The sequence below is a fragment of the Mandrillus leucophaeus genome, unplaced genomic scaffold (assembly GCF_000951045.1).
Source record: "Mandrillus leucophaeus isolate KB7577 unplaced genomic scaffold, Mleu.le_1.0 Scaffold67, whole genome shotgun sequence".
NCBI classification, from domain to species: Eukaryota; Metazoa; Chordata; class Mammalia; order Primates; family Cercopithecidae; genus Mandrillus; species Mandrillus leucophaeus.
The window spans coordinates 4,488,938-4,511,796 of record NW_012107252.1 but is presented as its reverse complement, the minus strand read 5'-3'; the positions used below and the strand labels follow the sequence as shown (position 1 = coordinate 4,511,796).

The 22,859-nt window shown below is 52.0% G+C and overlaps 3 protein-coding genes across 3 annotated transcripts in view; 2 read left to right on the top strand and 1 right to left on the bottom strand.

Moving 5' to 3' along the window:
• The window catches only part of ZSWIM5 (zinc finger, SWIM-type containing 5), a 205,627-nt gene extending 200,796 nt beyond the window's left edge, over window positions 1-4,831 (top strand). Inside the window, exons 12-14 of the mRNA XM_012001869.1 lie at window positions 458-621; window positions 1,101-1,182; window positions 1,903-4,831. Coding sequence (XP_011857259.1) covers window positions 458-621; window positions 1,101-1,182; window positions 1,903-2,765 — 1,109 coding nt within the window. The 3' untranslated portion in view covers window positions 2,766-4,831. The remainder of the gene's footprint in view (window positions 1-457; window positions 622-1,100; window positions 1,183-1,902) is intronic.
• Window positions 4,832-5,640: 809 nt separating this feature from the next.
• UROD (uroporphyrinogen decarboxylase) lies at window positions 5,641-9,068 on the bottom strand. Its single transcript, XM_012001867.1, has 10 exons — window positions 8,913-9,068; window positions 8,183-8,295; window positions 7,987-8,066; window positions 7,848-7,910; window positions 7,413-7,610; window positions 7,129-7,290; window positions 6,627-6,764; window positions 6,375-6,475; window positions 6,213-6,279; window positions 5,641-5,877 (listed from the first exon to the last, which is right to left on the bottom strand). The coding sequence occupies exons 1-10, from the start codon at window positions 8,930-8,932 to the stop codon at window positions 5,716-5,718; spliced, it is 1,104 nt and encodes a 367-aa protein (XP_011857257.1). The 5' UTR covers window positions 8,933-9,068; the 3' UTR covers window positions 5,641-5,715.
• A 520-nt stretch (window positions 9,069-9,588) lies between these two features.
• HECTD3 (HECT domain containing E3 ubiquitin protein ligase 3) lies at window positions 9,589-18,649 on the top strand. The gene is made up of 21 exons (XM_012001868.1): window positions 9,589-10,362; window positions 10,545-10,705; window positions 10,967-11,059; window positions 11,139-11,274; window positions 11,577-11,692; window positions 11,778-11,891; window positions 12,034-12,116; window positions 12,556-12,721; window positions 12,942-13,023; window positions 13,660-13,842; window positions 13,984-14,036; window positions 14,198-14,262; window positions 14,418-14,521; window positions 15,080-15,199; window positions 15,313-15,402; window positions 16,388-16,594; window positions 16,816-16,945; window positions 17,064-17,138; window positions 17,262-17,343; window positions 17,458-17,529; window positions 17,623-18,649. The coding sequence occupies exons 1-21, from the start codon at window positions 9,994-9,996 to the stop codon at window positions 17,705-17,707; spliced, it is 2,586 nt and encodes an 861-aa protein (XP_011857258.1). The 5' UTR covers window positions 9,589-9,993; the 3' UTR covers window positions 17,708-18,649.
• The last annotated feature ends 4,210 nt before the right edge of the window (window positions 18,650-22,859 follow it).

Sequence of the window (22,859 nt, the reverse complement as noted above, 5' to 3'; positions counted from 1 at the left end):
CCTTAACTCTTTGTGCTTTGTATAGAATCCCTGCCTATTGAATAAGAAGTGGTGGCCCTGCTCCTTTTTGCTCCAGGGAGCTGTAGTGAGAAGTCAACAGTGGGACTGGCATTCTTTTTCGGCAGTAATGTGGCTTTCTGTCTACTGTATAGCTCTGGAAATTCAAGTGTTCAAGAAAATTATTTCTGGTACTTAAAGATCCTGAGGGCAGAGGGTATTCAGTAGAGACAGATGAAAAGGTGGAGAGAATAGGACTCAGATGGGGTCTGGGGAAGGGAGGAGCCTCAAATGTGTTTAGTGGAGACAGCTTGATAACCCAGAAGGGGCGGTAGCATTCAGAAGCATTCAGTGAATTAATAGCAGCCATTTCAACCACCTGTTGAACTACCTGTTGCGATCAGCTGACTGTTTAGTAAAACATTAAAATAGACCCTGCTCCTGCTCTTGGCATCTATAGGAGACACTTTGAGACTCCGAACAATTCTGGAAGCAATACAGAAGCACATTCATTCTTCCTCCCTCATCTTCAAACTGGCCCAAGATGCATTCAAGATTGCTACTCCCACTGACAGTAGTACTGACAGCACCCTGCTCAACGTTGCCCTGGAACTTGGGTTACAGGTATGGAAGAAGAGTGGGCCATCCTCAGTTTAGACTTCTGGCCTAGTGACACTTGGGAGAAGGTAAGATCTCTGGGAGACTGGGCATAGGCCAAGTCTGGCTCTTTCTTTGTGCCCAGAACACAAGTTCTAGACAAGGGAAAAGGCAAGGATTTCATAAATTGGGCTCCACTTTTAAGTTAAGGTCAGAAGCAAGATACAGTTTTAGGCTCCATGGGGTCCCTGTCTTCTGTCTACCTCCCCATTTCTGCAAGTCAAGTAAGGTATGATAATAAGGACTTTGCTGCACATCATCAGAGAAGCCTCCTATCTGATTGGTGGGAGAGCTAGGAAAGAAATTAAACTGTATTTTATATTTATCAGGGGAGAGACCACTGTTTAAAGCACCAGAAAATATTTGTTGCATAAATGAATGGCAAGGGGAGGGAGAGGTCACAACAGTTAGGCATAGCCCACTGGAAAGGCCTCTTTTGTGCCCAGGTGATGCGGATGACCTTATCAACCCTTAACTGGAGACGCAGGGAGATGGTACGATGGTTGGTGACCTGTGCTACAGAAGTGGGTGAGTCTCCCACCTCCCTCTACTCCCAGCGGAAAGGGGTTTCTAGGCCCTACTCTTGGGACAGGACAGTGAATCCTTAGAGCTCTCATATTCCTATTCCTGATGGCCTAAGAAAGGATGGGGCTGCTGGTAGGAGAAGGTGGCCTCTGTTCAGCCAGCCCAAGCCCTGTCCTCATTGCTTGAACCATATCCTGATGTCAGCAGCACTTGATTCTCTCATCAGAGACATGTCTAAGAGAATGAATTTTCAGTTGTTACTTGAGTGCTCCCTTGGGAGGTAGTGGGCCCAGTGGTTTGGTCCCCATCCCTGTCCATGCTTGTGAAAAACCCCAGACAACTTGGAGGCTCAGGACCCTTTCTAAAGCCCAAAGCCCCAGCACAAGACTCTACCCTGAGAGGCCCCACTTCAGCTAGAACCCCTGGCAGATCTGCAACCCATGCCTCAGGGCAAGCAAACCCCAGGCTGTACTGTCCCGTCCTTGTGAGGGGTCAAGAGCACCTGCAGAAACCTTCAACCCTCTAACCTGGGGAAAGAAGGGATAGAAAGAGACCCCAAACAGGGTCTGGCCATCTGGGATGCTCCCCTTGCCCTGGTTTGCCAGGGTTGCTGAGGAGGGAGAACTCATCGCTGCAGGCCAAGTTCAAACCCCAAATGGTAATCTCGGTAGACCTGAATCAGGACCCAGATGGCCACGGCTGAGGTCAGGCTCTCCCTGACAGGTGTGCGGGCCCTGGTGAGCATCTTGCAGAGCTGGTACACACTCTTCACCCCTACTGAGGCTACTAGTATTGTAGCTGCCACAGCCGTATCCCACACCACTATCCTGCGCCTCAGTCTTGACTATCCACAGCGGGAGGAACTGGCTAGCTGTGCTCGCACGCTGGCCCTACAGTGTGCTATGAAGGATCCACAGAGCTGTGCCCTGTCAGCCCTTACCCTCTGTGAGAAAGACCACATCGCCTTTGAGGCAGCCTATCAGATTGCCATTGATGCTGCTGCTGGTGGCATGACCCATTCGCAGCTGTTCACCATCGCCCGCTACATGGAGCTCCGTGGCTACCCGCTCCGTGCCTTCAAGCTGGCCTCACTGGCCATGAGCCATCTTAACCTGGCCTACAACCAGGATACTCATCCCGCCATCAATGATGTGCTCTGGGCTTGTGCTCTCAGCCACTCTCTGGGCAAGAATGAGCTGGCAGCTCTCATCCCCCTGGTGGTGAAGAGTGTGCACTGTGCCACAGTGCTTTCAGACATCTTACGACGCTGCACAGTGACTGCACCTGGCCTGGCCGGCATCCCAGGCCGCCGCAGCTCTGGAAAGCTCATGTCCACTGACAAAGCTCCATTGCGCCAGTTGTTGGATGCCACCATCAATGCCTATATCAACACTACACACTCACGCCTAACACACATCAGCCCTCGCCACTATGGAGAGTTCATTGAGTTTTTAAGCAAGGCTCGGGAGACCTTCCTGCTGCCCCAGGATGGCCACCTGCAATTTGCCCAGTTCATCGACAACCTCAAACAGATCTACAAAGGCAAGAAAAAACTGATGCTGCTGGTGCGAGAGCGCTTTGGCTGAGAGAGCAGATAGCTCACCGCCAGGGCAGCCTGGGTTCCCAGGTAGTATCACGTCAGGCCAAGGACACTGAAACATTTGTCCACCCTGAGAGGACTCTGAGCACCTGTGGCTGAGGCCAAAGGACCACAGGGCTAAGGATGGGGAAAGTCTAACTCTAGTTGATATGCCTACCTTGGCAAGCTTCTCACTACAGCCTACTGTTCATGGAGGAGCTGGGCCCTGCAGATCGACCAGAAACCCCACAACATGCCACCTCATGCCCCTGTATCCAGCGTGTCCTGAGCATTGGCCCTGTCTCCCTTGGCAAACACAGAACACTGTTCCGTCTCAGGGATTGCTTAACCAGAGAAACAAACACATCTATGGGACTGTAAATACTATAGTATATGTGTTGCTAATTATTGTAAACTTACAACTATTTATAATTGTGGTTTTGATTTGATGGGCACTTGAAGTAGCTGTGGGTAGGAGGATATGCTTATTTTCTGAGGAGACTCACAACCATTTCTCAGGTTTCCCTTGCAGAGTGTATGCTGGTAGCAGTGGAAGAGTGGGGGTGCCAAGGAGAAAAATGGCCAGTTAGAATCAATCCCAAGTCTAGTCTATGCAGAATCCCCCACCTACAGACAGGGCATTTATAGCCCAGTGGTGAGTGAGGGACAGAGGCCAGGACTGGACTTAGACTTTTGCCTCACAAAACTATGAGGACTTTGAAGCTCCTGCCTCACACAGCTTCTTCAGGAGCCTGCTGAACGCCTGAGAAACAAGTGCAGGGAGAAGATGAAGGTCTGGGAAGCTGCTGAGTTCATAATATTCATCTACTGTGGTCACCTTTGTGTTAGAGAGTGTGTGGTTTCATCTATAATCGTGTGTGTGTATCTGTATGGCTAAGTACATGTGTCTATGTGCATAGATATATCTGTGCATGCCTGTCTGTATGTGCACATATATATTTATGTGTATGTGTCAGTTCTATGGCTGTGTACCTGTGTGAATATGTGCACACTGGACTGGGTTTCTACCTGAGGATATACACATTTTGCATACATGTGAGGATGCACATCTATGTGCAAATGCACTGTTTGTGCATATTTAGTGTGTATGTGTATCTGGGCACACATGAGTGCATGTGTATAAACATGTTTGTATCTGTGTGTATGCTTGTTATCCATGCGCCCGTGTCTTTATATGTGTAACTGAGCATATTTCTACATGTAGGGATGTCTGTGTATTCATGTTTGAGGATCTGCATGAATGTGTCCTTCCTTTTTGCCAAATTTCTCTTTCCTGTTCCTCTTAAATCTCTCTCACCAGCTAAACGTTTGTTCCCCATCTCGGTGCCTCCTCTATTCATTCTCTCACCAAACAAGCTTCTAAGCACCAATCTCCCTCTGCCATCAGATTGGCTGCTTTAGCTCCACAGTTCTCTTCTCACCCCATACTTGCTTTCTTCCCCTGCCTTTCTACCTCAAGCTTCCTCTGCCTGCTTTTGTCACAGTCTCATTGCTCGCTGACTTGGAGGCTAGGGCTGGTCTGCTCTTAGCCTCTCCCTTCCTAATTTCTAGCCCTAGTGGGCAGCCCTGTCTTAGCCCTGGCTGACCTCCACAGTGTATCATGTTCCTGCTACCTTCCTGACCTCTATGCTCGGCCTGGAATTGTTACAGGAGGTAGCAAAGGCATTCAGAAGAGTCAGTTGGATACCAGTGTCTTGGTGTTTACTGTTTCATATCTTAGTTCCTGAGTTAGGGGTGGGGTGTGATAGGGAAGGGGTGGTATAGCTAGAATGTGAACTAAGAACTTCTCCATCTGCTTTACTTTTTCTTTGACAAACTGTCACTTTTTTTACTCCAAACTGACGAAGAAGTTGTATTTGCCGTTTGTGGCTACTCAAGTCTTACTGTCCAGCCAAGGGCCCCTACGTCTCAGCCCAATGGGTTGGTTAAAAAAAAGAGAGAAGCCACTCTCATTCTGTATCACAGTTGCCCTTTTTTAGCAAGTGTGTGAACTCACAGTGCTTTTCTATAAATAAATCATGGATCACATAAACGATCATTTTTCTAAAAGCAGAAATTGTGTTCCTTCATTAAATGAAACCCATCTCTACCTTCTGCATTGCCCTGGCTGGGCCGGGGAGCTGGTTCAGCCTACAGCACAGTGGGCTCCTAGTGGTCCAAGGAGATGCAGAATGACAGATAAAGAATTTCTTGCCATACCAGACCCTTCTCCAGAGCTTACAGACACCTCAGAGCCTTGTCCTGGGAAGCAGGTACCACCAGGAAGGGTGGAAACACCAAGATCTTAAGAAAATTAAAGGGGATGCTCAGAAAATAATATAAAGCAACCTTGAGTGCCAGAGGGTCTTTTGGTTTCAGAGGACTTCTTGCCTTGATGATGGACTTGTCTAAAGCTCTAATCCTAAGCAACCTAGCTCTGAGCTTTGATGTCCTCCCTATATTTTGGTGTCAAAGCTGAGGGTCCCTCAGCTTCTCCTTGCTCACCTAGACTCCATCTTCTTCCCCATGCCTCTCTGAAGTATTCTAACCCCTTTTGTGCCCCTTTTTGATGTATTATACTTCCCTTCCTCCCCAGACATAAAGCCCTATCAATTTAGCCTTTGTATACTGTGAGGACCCCACCCATTTTTCTGCAAATGTCACAACCTGAACTGCTACGAAAGCTCTACCCTACCCCATGTAGTTCTGGGACTTAGGTAAGATAGGAGTGAGAATCCTTAAGTGCTCTGGTACATATTCAGTGATACCTAACCCCTATGACTTGTGAAGAGGACATAGAGAGGGTTCCCAGGGAAGGAGCCGAAGCTAAGAAGAACTGAGGATATGGGCACACATCTTTCACAAACAAAACTACACAACAGTTCAACTCTGAAACTTTTATTGTCCTGGAAATGATCAATCATCTGTTAGTGGTACTTGAGGGTAAAGGTGTACACTCAGTTCTGTCGAAGCAGACGTGAGTGTTTATGCACAGCATCCACAAAGGCACCCACATGTTCTGGGTCCATGTCAGGATAAAGCCCATGGCCCAGGTTGGCAATGTAGCGCTGTGGCCCAAAGTCATCCAGCATCTGCTTCACCAGCTGCCCAATCTCCTCCTGGGGGACCAACAGGGCACTGGCTACAGGAGGACCAGCAAGCTTCTGTCCTCCCTACATATACTAGTGACAAACACATATGTAGGTATGCTTCTACTCAGTGTTAACTCATTCAGTCATTCAATAAAATTTATCAGATCCCTAGTGTGGACATGAAGCATAAATACAAATGAACAACAGCAACAAAAAGTCCGGTCTTCCTAGGGCTTATGTTGTACATACAGAGTAGAAGAGAAGGACAGACAGACATTTAAAAAAGAAAAGCACACAGAATAATACAACCACAGCCACAGGAGTGCACAGTAACAGATACACAGAGGGGTCCTGTCTGTTACCTCAGATGCATACAGGGCACAGGGGTCCAGGTTGCCCTGCAATGTCACCGTCTTCCCCACACACTCCCTGGAAGCAAAGCCAGCGCCACGTTCTGGTAACTGCATACGTGGCAGCTCCACACCCCCACCTCAACCTCAAGGCCTCACCCTTCCATAGCTTACCGGGCTTTCTTTGGGGCCACTGTCCAGTCAAGCCCAACCACCTCATAGCCAGCTTGGGACAGCTCCTCCAGGGCAAAATGCCCATCCTTGGCAAAGATGATCTGGAAAAAAAGCAGATCTTAGGCTACAGAGGGCCTTGCTAATCTTTCTTGACTGTACTTCTGCTGCCCTCCAGTGGTCACTCCAGTCCACGCAGGACTTAGCCTGAAAGCTCCACAGGCCCACCTTCACTCAACCCATCCCAATCCTCACCATGGGCACTGGTGCCAGGCCTGCCTCCCGCAACCTGGCCTTCACTCGCTTGGCCACATCACGGATGTAGGGCAGTGCAAACTTGTTGAAGAGCTGTGGGCCAAGATGCCCTGCATGGGACTCAAACAGCTGCAATGCCTAGTTAGGGTATGGTGAAGACAAATATGTAACAAAGAGGAAGCTCCCCCCACATACAAAATCCACCTCAATTTTCCCCAAATGACTTCAATCCCTGATACTGCCTGACCCTATAAATCCAGTAATTAAAAAAAAAAAAAGTTTTACTTTCTCCAGATCCCAGCACTAGCTTTGGTCTCTGAAGACTCAGAGCATTAAGCCCCACTGCCAGTGTCAGGATGGGCTTGGCTGCTCAGCTAGATCACTGGAGGCCAAGGTTCTTTCATCCCTGGCATTAAGACCCCTGCCCTCTCAGGTTTAGGACACTTGCTTCTCGTCCTTACAGACCAAATCTCAGCCTATTTCTCTCTCTCTCAGGACTCACCTGGGCACCAGCCGCCACTTGTCCTACCAGATATGGGACCAGAGCATCAGTGAGGATGCGAAGCAGCTGGTGACTAGCCTGAGGTCTCTGATAGAGCCAGCGCTTGGCCTGAGCCATGGTGCTTGAGCCACCACCCTCAACCATGTATGTCATCAGGGTCCACTACAGAAGGATAGAAAGATGGTGTCACATGTACAGAAGCCAGACTGACCCTTCCTTTGTCTACCCCAGACCTGTCAGAGTGATTTTCCCACGCCGCCAGTCCCTGCCCTGTCCCACATTACTGGGGCACCAGCAAAGCCAATCAGCGGCACACGTCCAGCCAGTCGTTGTCGGGTAAGGGTGATGGCTTGGAACACATAGCCTAGCTCAGAGGCTACCACTGCTGGATCCCGTAGGCGTTCTAGGTCCTGCTCTTCTCTTAGTGGCTCTGGGAAGCTGGGTCCTTTGCCAGGTACCATGGTCACCTCCATGCCCAGTGCCTGGAGGGGGAGAAAACATCTGGGTTCCCAAAATGGAATCCAGGAGGAAAGGTTCTGTTCAGCTCATTCCAGAAGGAAGGAAAAGGAGAATAAAACTGCCAAACTCCATCTCTTTTAACCTTAGTTTTTCCCTCGATCCAGTTAGGATAAGTGCTTATTGTAAAGCTTGACTGGACTGATAGAAGGATTTTCAAGGGGTCCTTGGATTATATTCCAGGATCAGATTTGAGTAGGTACCTGGGGTACAACAAGGATGTCGGAGAAAATGATGGCAGCATCCAGAGGGAAGCGACGCAGTGGCTGTAGGAAACAGGAGACGGGTTGCTAGGTGGCAGACTGAAGGCATAAATCTTTCCCTCTTTTGTGCACCCCTCACCTGCAGAGTCAGTTCACAGCAGGCCTCAGGAGAGCGACAAGTGCTGAAAAAGTCTTGGGCAGCCCGGGTTTCCCTAAACTCTGCATACAGAGGGAAGACGGGGCTCAGCCTTGAGGCCCTCCAGAGCCCTCCCCTGCCCCTTGAAAACTTTTCGCCTTCCGGAGTTTTATCTAGATTTCCAGGGCCTGACTCTTACCTGGTAAGTAACGGCCTGCCTGGCGCATGCACCAAACAGGAGTGTAGTCTGTTTCCTCTCCCCAGGCTGCTCGCAGGAATGTGTCATTCTTCAGCTCCGGAAAACCCTGAGGTCTGGCGATCAGGTGGGGGTAGGGGTAGGTGTCAGTATGCTAGGCTGGAGGTTGGGTAAAGTGCGGATTCATAAGGCTGATTTAGTCGAGGACCGCTATCTACCTCCTCCAGGCCAGCTCCCAAACCCTGGCTTTCCGCCCGTTCCGCCTCCTCTCTGCCTATCAGGTGGTGCACAAACTCTAGAAGGGCCCGCCCTGGGGCCTCTTCCCTCCACTTAGTCCCTACTCTCCCAAGCTCGAAGCAACTAGAGGGACTAGGGGGAGGGAATGAAAGCCCAGGAAGGATAGTTTGGGGGTCTTCGGACTACGGAGTCTCAGAAACGGGAATGTCACTGGGCTGGTTCAGAGGCTGAGAGATCCCCAGGCTGGGGGATAAAGAGGGATGAGAGTTGATGGTCTCAGAATAGAGATCCTGGTTGGAAATCCTGAGGCATCCCTTGAATTAAGGCCCCTGGGATGAACGTCTCAAAAATCCATGGTTTTAGGATTCAGGATCCCAGCTAACAGAGTCCAGGTTGGGAGATCTCCAAGGTGGGGAAAGGGGAGTACAGGGATAGAGTCCTGAGTTGGAAGACTCAGAAGCTCAACTAGCCACACCGCGTGCTCTGGAGAACTCACCCCAACCCGTTCGCTTCCATGATCAGCTGTCTGTAACTGCGAGCTCAATCCGCAACTTAACCTGAATGTGAGCCTGCCCCCACCCCGTCCAGGCTCCGCCCCTTTCTGTAGGGAACCAAGGGCGTCGCCATGTTGAAGATCACATGATCAGACTCCCGCGACAGCTCCAGGGCTGCCCTGGCTGCTGCCCGTAGGACCCCTACCTTTTTTCACCGTAAAGTCCGCTGTAGCGACGCAACAACAAAGGCTCAAAAGAGAACTCCGCTGTAACTGTATGTTACGGTGACATGAGGAATTTGTTCTCATCTGACGGTCTGGGTATCCGGAGGCTTGGCTCAAGTCCCACTCATGATTCTAATAGTCTTATTCAGCCAGGCATACTGAGGATGATGGAACCAGGCTGCACAGGAAACTGAAATCGTCATATATTTATATTACCTACTAAGAGCCTGGACCTACAGTAGGTGTAGAGGTTAGCTCTGCTCAAGACAGCCCCGGTCTTTAAGAAGCTATAAGACTGGGAAAACAGAAATCAGTAATCACATTAAAATGAATAACGATTACCAGTGTCCTTGGGATTAGGAGTGACAAACAGAACCCGAATGACTCAAGACTCCTGTCAGTGGCAGGGGACGGAGCCATTGTCTCAAACATTTTAGTCACACCACCTATAGGATAGGGAGTCCAGCAAATTCGTTGGGAGTGGGAGGAAAAAGAGCAGGCCGAAGAACCAGAAAAATGTTGGCAATGATCCAGGCCAGATAGAACGGTTATTGAATGAGGGTAGTAGCAGTAGAGATAAAATGGTAGTAGCAAGGAAATGGAGAGAAGGAGATTGATCAGGTATAAATCACCAATCTTGGGTTTGGTCGGCTGGGTTAGGGTGGCACAGAGGTAGGTAATATGATTGAGTGTAGGAGTACACAGTGCAATACGGTGAGTGCTGGGTGCGCCTAGTCCAGAACATACGGCGAAGGCTGGCCAAAGGCGGGGCAGGGCGTGGTGGGAAGCTCCGTCCGCGGTCGCGCCAGCTGTTCACCGGGTAGGATCGCCCTTAGGCGCTCACCTCCGCCACTTAGCCATGGCGGGTCCTGGCCCGGGCGCGGTGCTGGAGTCCCCGCGGCAGCTGCTGGGCCGCGTGCGCTTCTTGGCGGAGGCAGCGCGGAGCCTCCGCGCTGGGCGGCCGCTGCCGGCAGCGCTGGCTTTCGTGCCGCAAGAGGTGCTCTACAAGCTTTACAAGGACCCGGCGGGACCGTCGCGCGTGCTCCTGCCCGTGTGGGAGGCAGAGGGCCTGGGGTTGCGTGTGGGCGCCGCAGGCCCAGCCCCCGGTACCGGCTCCGGGCCCCTCCGCGCCGCCCGCGACAGCATCGAGCTCCGGCGCGGCGCCTGCGTGCGCACCACGGGCGAGGAGCTGTGCAACGGCCACGGGCTCTGGGTGAAGCTGACAAAGGTGAGCTCTTCCCCGTCCAGGACCAGGTAAAAGACCCCCGGGGCCAGAGAAACCTCTGGCTGTTTCCCTTTCCTCCCCTGTATTGAGTTGGCATTGCGTTCGGTGCCCTTTGCCCTGGGCTGGGTAGGACAGGCGGCTGGGCAGTTCCCTGACATCTGTCCCCATCCGGCGCGTCCCGGCAGGAGCAGCTGGCAGAGCACCTGGGCGACTGCGGGCTGCAGGAAGGCTGGCTGCTGGTGTGCCGCCCGGCGGAGGGCGGAGCCCGCCTGGTACCCATCGACACTCCCAACCACCTCCAGCGGCAGCAGCAGCTCTTTGGCGTGGATTATCGGCCGGTGCTCAGGTCCTGCACTTGAAGGAGCGGGGCTTGCTGTCCGAAGGCCAGGCCAGGAGGGCTTGGGAACACTTCAGCCACACCCTGGGGTGGGTGGGATACTGGAGCGGAGGCAGGGTTAAGAACAGGAAGGGGCGGGACATGAAGGGGGCTCGGGTGGGGCGTCTGGAAACCGGGAGATAGAGCCCAGGAGAAGGCTACACGGCATGGAGGTAGTGTCCTGCTGCCCGCTGATGTCTCCCTTTCCCACTCCCTACTCTGTGCCCACAGGTGGGAACAGGTGGTGGACCTGACATACTCACATCGCCTGGGATCGAGACCTCAGCCGGCAGAGGCATACGCAGAAGCTGTACAAAGGCTACTGTGAGTGAGCTGGAATGGGGTGGGGAGGAAGGAGCTCTGCGTCTGGGCCCAGTCTAATTAGGGGCTTGGGGTTGCTTAGCTATGTACCCCCGACATGGACCTACGAGTGCGACGAGGACCTGATCCACTTCTTGTATGATCACCTGGGCAAGGAGGATGAGAACCTGGGTAGCGTGAAGCAGTATGTGGAGAGCATAGACGTTTCCTCCTACACGGTGGGTGCTGGGGCTCCTCCCACCCCAGGCAAGATATAGTCACACCCCTCAAGGTTAGATCCAGAAAGAACCCCCACCTCCAGGCCAGGACCAAAACAGGGTCCCCACGGGCCACACTCACTTCAGCTCCCCATCTTGGAAGTCTGTAGGAACCCCTACATACCCAGCGGCCCCCTATCCCATACCAGTTGCCCATTAGCCCAGCTTCACTCTGCTTTCTCTCTGGTCTTCCTGGTCCAGAGCACAAGCCCAGCTCAGGGAGGGAGGGTAACTACTGACTCCACCTCTCTGCCCCTCCCCAGGAGGAGTTCAACGTATCCTGCCTGACAGACAGCAATGCCGATACCTACTGGGAGAGCGATGGGTCCCAGTGCCAGCACTGGGTACGGCTTACCATGAAGAAGGGCACCATTGTCAAGTAAGTAGGCTCTGGGCAGGACAGGATGGGTGAGCCACATTCCTGTGGGTTCACAAAGACTCATGTTCACACTCTGACCTTTCAGGAAGCTGCTACTTACAGTAGATACCACAGATGACAACTTTATGCCAAAGCGGGTGGTGGTCTATGGGGGCGAAGGGGACAACCTGAAGAAGCTGAGTGACGTGAGCATTGACGAGTGAGCACACTGGCCTGGGGAGGGAAGTAGGGTGTGTTCCAAGCCTAGCCCAGCTTGGAAGCCTAAGTTTGAGTGAGACTCCAGCAGTCTCTGAAGGCCTGAGGCAGGAGGTATCCGAAGTGCCTCACACTCGTCTCCTCAGGACCCTGATTGGGGATGTCTGTGTCCTGGAGGACATGACTGTCCACCTCCCGATCATCGAGATCCGCATCGTGGAGTGCCGAGGTGAGGCTTAAGGCTCTAAGGAGGGAAAGAGAGCCTGATGTGGAGATGGGGCAGACAGACAGTGAGTGTGGAGAGAGGAGGATAGGCTTGGAGTTGGGGTGAAGGTGATGCTGAACTAACTCTGAGATTTGGAGCTTTGGGGCCTGAGGAGCTGGGATGTGCCAGGTATAGGCCTGCCTTAAAGCCATACAGGTGGTTGGGCTCACCTGGAAAAGGAACTGAGTTGGGACCCTCAGGCATGCCAGCATTATAGTGGAAGACGGAGGAATCAGCAGGAATAGATAAATCAGAGTCAGGTGATAGAAGGTGATCCCGAAGGTCCCAAGTTTCTAGGGTTAAGGGTGACAAAAGGCTGAGTGTTCAAGGAGCCATTCCTAGGTGTGAGGGCCGAGAAACCAGCAGGTGCCGTAAATGACCTCACTCTGACCCCTTTCCCCAGATGATGGGATTGATGTTCGTCTCCGAGGGGTCAAGATCAAGTCCTCTAGACAGCGGGAACTAGGGTTGAATGCAGACCTGTTCCAGCCGACTAGTCTGGTGCGATACCCACGCCTGGAAGGCACCGACCCTGAAGTACTGTACCGCAGAGCTGTCCTCCTGCAGAGGTGGCTGTGGTCCTGGACCTGTGGGCCCTTCCCTTCCCCCAGCATTGAGCCTTGTGTGTCTGCATGGAGGAGGTTCCCAAGGTCTCATAGTATAAGCTGTTCAAGGGTCAGAGAAGCCCCCAGGTCCTGCCTTCTCCTGTCCCTGTATGTTGGGGAGTTGGGGGTCTTAAATGTATGCCAAACTCGTTAGCTGCAGTCAGTCTTTACCCACCCATGCCAGATTCATCAAGATCCTCGATAGTGTCTTGCACCACCTGGTACCTGCCTGGGACCACACACTGGGCACCTTCAGTGAGATTAAGGTGAGCCATCCCACCCAGTGCTGGTCTCGGCAGTGCGTTCCCCCTTCCTGCTCATGTAGTTGTTTATGCCTTAGCAGAGTTCCTGAAACCTGCTCTAGGGCAAGACCTTTGCTGGGTCTGGGAACACAGGAAGAAAGCCAGAACAGATGGTCCAAATTTAGTGTTTGGGAGGCTGCTGCCCAGATGAGTGTGTGGAATACCCAAGGGCTATTGACAGCACAGGCAGGGCAGGTTGCGTGAAAGGTACATACCGGGAGTTAACAGCAGCTCAAGATGACTTGAGAAAAGTGTACAGGTAGGTGTGAGTATGACAGAGGGATGAGGGTGGGAGGATGTGGGCAGGAGGCAGGCCCTGGTTGCAGAGGGCCCTGTGGGCCAGGCTGTGAAGCAAGGACTTTGTCCCAGGATAGTGGAGCTATTGGAAAAGTAAGTAAGGTAATGACAGTATTAGAATTTTTTTGTTTTAGAAAGCTCTCCCTGGTGGCTGAACTAAGGAAGGGACTGGAGACAAGGACAGGAATGGACTAGACTTGGACTAAAATGGTGGAATTGGATACAGGCAGAGAGGAAAGTTCCAGGGCCTGGACAGAGGCTGGCTGCCCACTCATTCCTGCTCTGGCCACTTCTCCTCACTAGCAAGTGAAGCAGTTCCTACTGCTGTCCCGCCAGCGGCCTGGCCTGGTGGCTCAGTGCCTGCGTGACTCAGAGAGCAGCAAGCCCAGCTTCATGCCACGCCTATACATCAACCGCCGCCTTGCCATGGAACACCGTGCCTGCCCCTCTCGAGACCCTGCCTGCAAGAATGCAGTCTTCACACAGGTCTGCACCACCTAGGGTCAGGCTGAGATAGGATCAGTGAAGGGCCAAGGGGACTAGGCCAAGAGGAACCTGAACAAGTTCTTGGGGCGAGTATGGGGCCAGGTCTTGCTTTCCTGTGACTCCTTTCCTCCTTGCCCCCAGGTATATGAAGGCCTCAAGCCCTCTGACAAATATGAAAAGCCCCTGGACTACAGGTATGGCATGAGAGTGAGGGACTTACTCGGGACACCTGTGTGCACACACAACTCCTCGAGGCACTCCTCGCCATGACTGCTTTTCCTAGGTGCTCTCTGGGCTGATGAATTGTGCTGCACCTGGCCCCACACGATGACAAATCTGCCCACGTTTTTTGCAGGTGGCCCATGCGCTATGACCAGTGGTGGGAGTGTAAATTCATTGCAGAAGGCATCATTGACCAAGGTGAGGCCCTGAGGGAGGATCCCAAGGATCCTTCTTGCTGTCCTATTAAAGTGGTAGAGGCTTTTCACAAGCTAATGATGATGGGGGACCTATTCATTACCCCATTATGGGAGCTGGGCTCTTGAGTGCCCAGCTGAGGACATCTGTCATTTCAGGCGGTGGTTTCCGGGACAGCCTGGCAGATATGTCAGAAGAGCTGTGCCCTAGCTCAGCGGATACCCCCGTGCCTCTGCCCTTCTTTGTACGCACGGCCAACCAGGTAATCTCCGTTTCCATCTCTGCAGACCTCCCAGGTGCCAGCTTGAGCTAGAAAGTGGGCAGAGGAGGGGGCCGGGCGTGGTGGCTCACACCTGTAATCCTAGCACTTTGGGAGGCCAAGGCGGGCAGATGACAAGGTCAGGAGTTCAAGATCAGCCTGGCCGATGTAGTGAAACCCCATCTCTACTAAAAATACAAAAAAAATTAGCCGGGTGTGGTGGTACGTGCCTGTAGTTCCAGCTACTTGGGAGGCTAAGGCAGGCGACTCGCTTGAACCTGGGAGGTGGAGGTTACAGTGAGCCGAGATCGTACCACTGCACTCCAGCCTGGGTGACACAGTGAGACTCTGTCTCAAAAAAAAAAAAAGTAGAAATGGGGCAGAGGAGGGACTGAGTTGCTCAGGGCAACATCTGGGCAGACAGGGAGAGGAGGAGCCACTGTACATTTGAAGGGAACATTTAGTGGAAAATGTTCCCAGTGGAAAATGTTCAGGGAAGTCTTCGGGCCAGGAAAGTAGGGTATGTCTCATGCCACACTGACAGCTCTGTCTCTGGGGCAGGGCAATGGCACTGGTGAGGCCCGGGACATGTATGTGCCCAACCCCTCCTGCCGAGACTTTGCCAAGTATGAATGGATTGGACAGCTGATGGGGGCTGCCCTTCGGGGCAAGGAGTTCCTGGTGAGTAGCCTTATCCACACCCCCATCTGATCAGCCCTGGCCCCGGGGAGGAAAGGCCAGCCAAATCTGGGCAGCTCAGGGTGAGAAGACAGTAGGGAGTATTTGTCACACAGGTCCTGGCCCTGCCTGGTTTTGTGTGGAAGCAGCTTTCTGGCGAGGAGGTGAGCTGGAGCAAGGACTTCCCAGCTGTGGACTCTGTGCTGGTGAGTAGGGCCTGGAACCAATGGTTCCTCTGCCCAGCCCCTAAAGGTTGGTCCTCCCTAAGGCTGTTCTGTACCGTGTTCTTTCACCACACACAAGATCCCTCTCCAATCCATCCACTCCCATGGCTTCAACTACTGTCTGTAGACTTGTGACCCCTAAAATCCTGACCTCTAGCCCCAGCCTCTCCTAAGCCTGGGGCCATATATGTATCTGCACCCTCAACGTTTGCCCCAAGGTCACATCTCAGGCTCAATGTATTCTTTATCTTCTCCCAAGACTGCTCCCCTCTAGGGCTCCTGCCTCAAAAGGACACCATGTCCCACTCCTCCCCATCCCAAAGCCCACAGGGCCATCCTTCACCCCTTCTCCCTCACCCCCACATTCTTAAGTCTGTCTCTGTAATCTGTCTGCTTTTCCTATCTCACTACTATCTCCCTGCCTGGTTGAGGACACCTTTCCTCCTGAGCTAATCACTTACTGAAAAGCTGGTGTCCCTGTCTCCGTTCTTACCCATTTGGTCTCCATGCAGCCAGAGTAATTCATTTCACTTTCCTTATTTAAACTCATTGGTGGCTCGGCCCTGGGCTTAGGATAGAATGCAGAAGCTGTATAAGGCCTTACATGAACTCTATATCTCCAGGCACTTGGTTCACATTCAGGCTCCAGCCAAATAGTTTCCTTAGGCCTTTTGGTCTTTCCAGCTTTCTCCAAGATGTTCTCTCCCCTAACTTCCCTTGTAGCCCAGCCATTATTTGGGTCTCAGCTGAGACGCCATTTCCCACAGGATGCCTCCTCTGGCCTCCAGGGCTGGTTAGGTGTTGTCTTGATGCTTTTACAGCTCTTGTACTGACACCCTCATTCCCTGCTGCCTGCATGGTGACTGCCTTGCCTGGCTGTCTCTGCTTCCCTGTGAGCATCTTGTGGAAAGACAGGGACTGTCTCCACAGTGAAAAGGTTACTTCCCTGCCTCTCTCCAACCCCTAGGTGAAGCTCCTGGAAGTGATGGAAGGAATGGACAAGGAGACATTTGAGTTCAAGTTTGGGAAGGAACTAACATTCACCACTGTACTGAGTGACCAGCAGGTGGTGGAGCTGATCCCTGGGGGCGCAGGCATCATCGTGGGATATGGAGACCGTTCTCGTTTCATCCAGCTGGTCCAGAAGGCACGACTAGAGGAGAGCAAGGAGCAGGTAGTACCCAGAGGCCAGTAGAACAGAGAGCTTTGGCCCCTTCTGAGCCCCAGCTCCTGGGACCCAGAGTGCAGCCTGTAGGCCACCAATACTCCAAGAACGCTGGCCCCCAGCATTCCTCGGTGCCACCTTTGTGCTGCTCAGAGGCTACAGTGATGCCCCCCAGTGTAAGGCAGGAGGTGTGACCTCTTCCCCAGCCAAGCCTTTTACCCACTCTCCAGGTGGCAGCTATGCAGGCAGGTCTGCTGAAGGTGGTGCCACAGGCTGTGCTGGACTTGCTGACCTGGCAAGAGTTGGAGAAGAAAGTGTGTGGGGATCCAGAGGTCACTGTGGATGCTCTGCGCAAGCTCAGTGAGTTCCCCAAGGCAAGGCAGGGCAGGGCAGCACAGCACAGCACAGCACAGGGGTTGGGGCTCAAGGAATGGGCAACATGAGACCCAAGAATGAGTGCTGGCCTTGTCTCCACCAGCCCGGTTTGAGGACTTCGAGCCATCTGACTCGCGGGTGCAGTATTTCTGGGAGGCACTGAACAACTTCACCAACGGTCAGTGGAGGAGGGCAGGGTGACGCCTGGGTCTGGACTCTGTTGCTGGGATGCAGAGGCAGGGTGGAAGTTGTAGACCCTCCCTCACCATCCACGCGGGCACTGATTTCCTTCTCCCTCCAGAGGACCGGAGCCGCTTCCTGCGCTTTGTCACAGGCCGCAGCCGCCTGCCAGCACGAATCTACATCTATCCAGACAAGCTGGGGTGAGTGCTGGAGGGAGGCCCGAAGGTGCCACGGCCACTTGCTGTCCTCCCTCCCCACACACATACATGTGCCCCAACACATCTTCCTGACCTATGGTCCCTCAATGCCCCTAGCTACGAGACCACAGACGCGCTGCCCGAGTCTTCCACCTGCTCCAGCACCCTCTTCCTGCCACACTATGCCAGGTGGGTTTTTTCCTAGGCTCAAGTTGGGGCCCAGGGGAGCCCCATCACCCCTGGTAGTGATGGATGGATCTGACCAAGTCCCCATTCCCACAGCGCTAAGGTATGCGAGGAGAAGCTCCGCTATGCGGCCTACAACTGCGTGGCCATCGACACCGACATGAGCCCTTGGGAGGAGTGAGGTGTGCGCAGGCTGCAGGACCGTCAGGACAGCACGTGTCCCTCTTGGCCTTGCCCAGGGTGAAGACACCTTCCCTGCCCTGGTTTGGCTGACGTGCTCAGCAAAACCCCGTGTGGCCCGCTCCTGTGTGTAGTTGGCGTGCGGGCAGCTGGCGTGGTCAGGTGAACACTAGTGGCCCAGCCCCGCAGACCCACAAGCCCTACCCGTGCTGGGGCTTGCTTCCTGAGGTATTTCACCTCTTAAGAGGGAATCTTCCACAAGCCCAGCACAAGCTGCCAGGCCTGAGCTACTTGAAGGGGGCCATGTAGGTCCCCAACTCATGGACTTTGCCTCCATTTTCAGCTCCACCTTTTTTCTTCTATTTTCTCTCTGGCTTTCTTCAGCCATGACTCAAAACATAAAACACTGGAGGTTGGTGGAGGCCCCTCCCCAAGCAAGAAGCCTGGGATGGGCAGGGAGTGATAGCCAAACTCCTTGGTCACCTGCTCCAAGAAGGAAGCAGTAGCTGAGCCACCTGCCCTCGCATACTGCTCTTTTCCTCCTCTCCCTCCATACCAGAGATGTGGTGAGCTCTGTTCTTCTTCCAACCCAGTCTCAACACACAAAGTGCCACCAGCTTCCCTAACTCAGAACCCACATCCACTCAATGTGAACTCTTCACTACCAAGACCTCCCCGTGTTCCTCACTTCTGCATCGCCTCCGGCCTGACTCCCTGTCTGCCCTTTCACCCCCAAGATTTTGCACAGGTTAAGGCCAGTTATGACCTTTTTGAAATCTGTAATAGCTCCCCTTTCCCCAACTCTAAAGCCTAGACCTTAAACCTGTTCCTAGAGCTATGCACACCCCTACCCGTTTACCATTCCTCCCTCAGGGCCTCCGTGACACTCCATGAAAAGAAGTTCTTGCATACCGGAAAGTTGAATAAATGGATGAGTTCATTCCTTCAGAATGTGTTTATTGGGCCCTGGGCTTAGGCACAGGGATCACAAAGAGAAATCGACTTTAGTGCCCTGCTTGGAGCCAAGAAGATGAATGTGAAGTGCAAGTAGAGGCTTCTCAGTGACAAACGTTGCACAGTTACACATCTGGGGCTGAGCAGGGACCTGGGACGTAAGGGCCCCACTGCCCAGAAAAGAGAAAACAAGCAAACAGGCTGACCTGGCATTTTCTGGCATGGATATGGTGATTTGGAGGAAGGGAGTCCACTTCTGGAACCAAGCAAGCAGAAGAATTTGACATCATAGAAGACAGAGACCCGGGAGGGCTGACAGACCAGCCAGGTCAGGGTTGTTGACAGAAGTGGAGGCAGTAGCGTCTTTATTACCCTGCCCCCAACCCCGTGCAGTCTTTTTGTTTTTTGTTTGTTTGTTTGTTTGGGTCTCTGTTGCCTAGGCTCGTGTGCAGTGGTGGAATCACGGCTCACTCCAGCCTGGGCCTCCTGGGCTCCAGTGATCCTCCCACCTCAGCCTCCTGAGTAGCCGGGACCACAGGTATGCCACCGCTTCCGGGTAATTTTTTGCAGAGATGGGGGGTCTCCCTATGTTGAGCAGGTGGTTCTTGAACTCCTGGCCTCAGGCATTCCTCCCACCTCAGCCTCCCAGAGTGCTAGGATTATAGGCCTGAGTAGTCTTCAAGAACAAGTACCTGGGGCCAGACACAGTGACTCACACCTGGAATTCCAGCACTTTGGGAGGCTGAGGTGGGCAGATCACTTGAGCCCAGGAGTTGGAGACCAGCCTGGCCAACATGGTGAAACCCTGTCTCTATTAAAAATACAAAAATGAGCAGGGCTTGGTGCGTGTCTGTGGTGCCAGTTACTTGGGAGACTGAGGTGGGAGGATCGCTTGAGCCCGGGAGGTGGAGGTTGCAGTGAGCCAATGATGCCACTGCACTCCAGCCTGGGCAACAGAGTGAGACCATGTATCAAAAAAACAAAAAAAAGGTCGGGCGCTGTGGCTCATGCCTGTAATCCCAGCACTTTGGGAGGCCGAGGTGGGCGGATCACGAGGTCAGGAGATTGAGACCATCCTGGCTAACATGGTGAAACCCCGTCTCTACTAAAAATACAAAAAAAATCAGCCGGGCATGGTGGCAGGCGCCTGTAGTCCCAGCTACTCGGGAGGCTGAGGCAGGAGAATGGCGTAAACCCGGGATGCAGAGCTTGCAGGGAGCCGAGATTGTGCCACCGCACTCCAGCCTGGGCGACACAGTGAGACTCCATCTCAAAGAAGAAAAGAAAAGGAATATCTGGGAGAACCCTGTGTATGAACAGCCCCCCTACACCCCCACAGTGGCCAGTCACACCCTCAAGCACAGCCCCAGGGTCCCAGTCGTATCAGAGTCCAGGTACAATGTGAGACCTTGTGGTGGCTGATTGCCCAGAGAAGTGGCTTGCGCGGAGTCTCGCCCTGGCAACTCTTCCCCTTCCTGTCCTCTAGGGCGCGCCCTGACCCTGCCCTAGTTGGGAAACTTACTGTGCAAGAGGTTGATCTCTGCCTGCACTGGGTACACCCTGAGGCCTGTCCCAAAACACAGAACTTAATAGCTCAGTCTCTCGGCTGCCACCGCCTCCCCTGGCCCCCTGCACCTTGGGTGGTGAACCCCCTTCCCTCCCAGGGAGCAGAAGGCATGGGAACCCCCAAGGCCACCACTCCCACCCAGCTGTGCTTTTCCCAGGTCAGAGGTGCACCTCTTTCTTCTCTCCCTTCAGGAAAGGGCCCAGGCCACATGCACCTACAGGAAGTAGCCAGTTTCTGTGCCTGGTATGGTCACATGAAGTCTTTAGTCCCTCTTTTACTCACACTGTATATTTCGTAGCCTGCATTTCATTTAACCATTCATTCATCCATTCAATAAACTAATAGGCATCAAGCACCTAGGTCAGGCACTACACTAGGTGAATGGATAAAATAGTGGCTAAAGCAGTGATAATTGTTACTCTCATGGGATTTAAACTCTAATGGGAGAGACATATATAAACAAAGAGTTCCATAAACAACACTTAACATTTTTGTAAAAACTACAAAGAAGTGAAAATTGTTAGGGGCCAAAACGATCGTTCTAACCAATGCAGCTCAATGAAATGTGAAACTCCCAAGGCATGTAAATGAACACAAAGGTCAACTGAGAAGCCTGTTGAGTACTGTGTTGCTGGAGTGTAAAGGGAGGAGAGAAATGAGACTCCAGCCTTATAAGGCCAGTTTTAGGATTTTATAGTGAGCAGCCCTGAGGGCATTAAGCAAGAAAGTGACATAACTATATTTGCCTTGGTGGCTGTGTAGAGAATGGGTTGAGAAGGAGACAGGTGGCAGGGATTAATCAAAGCAGGAAATGATGACGACTGGGACAAGGGGGCACTCATTTTAACCATTATTATTATTATTATTATTATTATTATTATTAATACCGAGTCTCACCATCACCCAGGTTGGAGTGCAGTGGTGCGATCTCAGCTCACTGCAAACTCCGCCTCCCGGGTTCAAATTATTCTCCTGCCCCAGCCTCCTGAGTAGCTGGGATTACAGGCGCCCGCCACCATGCCCAGCTAAATTTTGTATTTTTAGTAGAGATGGGGTTTCACCATGTTGGCCAGGCTGGTCTCGAACTCCTGACCTCATGTGATGTGCCTGCCTCAGCCTCCCAAAGTGCTGGGATTACAGGCGTGAGCCAGTGTGCCTAGCTGACCATTATTTTTATAGGTGGCAATTGTATTACATTGTAAGGAACTTTCATAATTTGTATTCATTTTAAAACCTCTACAGATGGACATTAAGATTGTCCACAAATTTTCAACACCAGAAACTACAGATGTTGCAATAAACATCCTCATGCATATACCGTTGCAATATCTATTTATTTCCTTAGAATAACTTCTTTTTTTTTGAGACGGAGTCTCCCTCTGTCTCCCAGGCTGGAGTGCAGTGGCATGATCTTGGCTCACTGCAAGCTCTGCCTCTTGGGTTCACACCATTCTCCTGACTCAGCCTCCCGAGTAGCTGGGACTACAGGCGCCCGCCACCACGCCCAGCTGATTTTTTTGTATTTTTAGTAGAGATGGGATTTCACCGTGTTAGCCAGGATGGTCTTGATCTCCTGACCTTGTGATCCGCCTGCCTTGGCCTCCCAAAGTGCTGGGATTACCGGCATGAGCCACCATGCCCAGCCTGGAATAACTTCTTAAAATCATCAAACTGCAAAACTGCCCTGTAAAAAGAATGAATCGATTTCATTCCCTCTAATGTCGATTTCCTAAAATCTCACCACACTTAAAAATGTTTTCTGTCAATTCAGTGTGCTGGGAAATGGTAAAATTGCTATGTTTTATTTGCATTGCTTTGTTTAGTATATGGAGCCATTATTTTTCTTCTTTATGAGCTACCTTCGTATATTTTTGTCCATTTTTCTGTTGTTTTCATTATATTTTTCTTAATGATTTTTAGCAACCTTTGCGTGGTACTAAAATAATAAAAGCTTGGTAGTTGCTGATCATCCTCTTAGCAAAGCACTGTGCTGTATAACATACATTCACTGTCTTGTTTTATCTTTTCAACAACTCCGTGAAGTAAGTACTATTATTATGCTCCTTTCCAGATGAGAAACCTAGAGCAACGAGGAATTAAATTACTTGCCCAGGATAAGTGGTTAAGTGATGGAGATTAGGATGGTAGTCTGCCAGCTCCAAAGCCTACTGACTCAAGTCACTAAGGTGTTATATCCTAACCCCTTTGTCTGTCATGTCAGATGTTGCAAATGTTTTCATAGTCTGTCCTTTGCCTTTTAATTTCATGTATGTTCTTTTCTAATGTAAAAAGTTCAAAATTTTTTTAATAATTTTTTTTTGAGATGGAGTTTCGCTGTTGTTGCCCAGGCTGGAGTGCCATGGCACGATCTCTGCTCATCACAACCTCCGCCTGCTGGGTTCAAGCAATTTTCCTGCCTCAGCCTCCTTAGTAGCTAGGATTATAGGCATGTGCCACCATGCCTGGCTAATTTTGTATTTTTAGTAGAGACGGGGTTTCCCCACATTGGTCAGGCTGGTCTCGAACTCCCGACCTCAGGTGATCAGCTCGCCTCGGCCTCCCAAAGTGCTGGGATTATAGGCTGGGCGCGGTGGCTCACTCCTGTAAATCCCAGCACTTTGGGAGGCCGAGG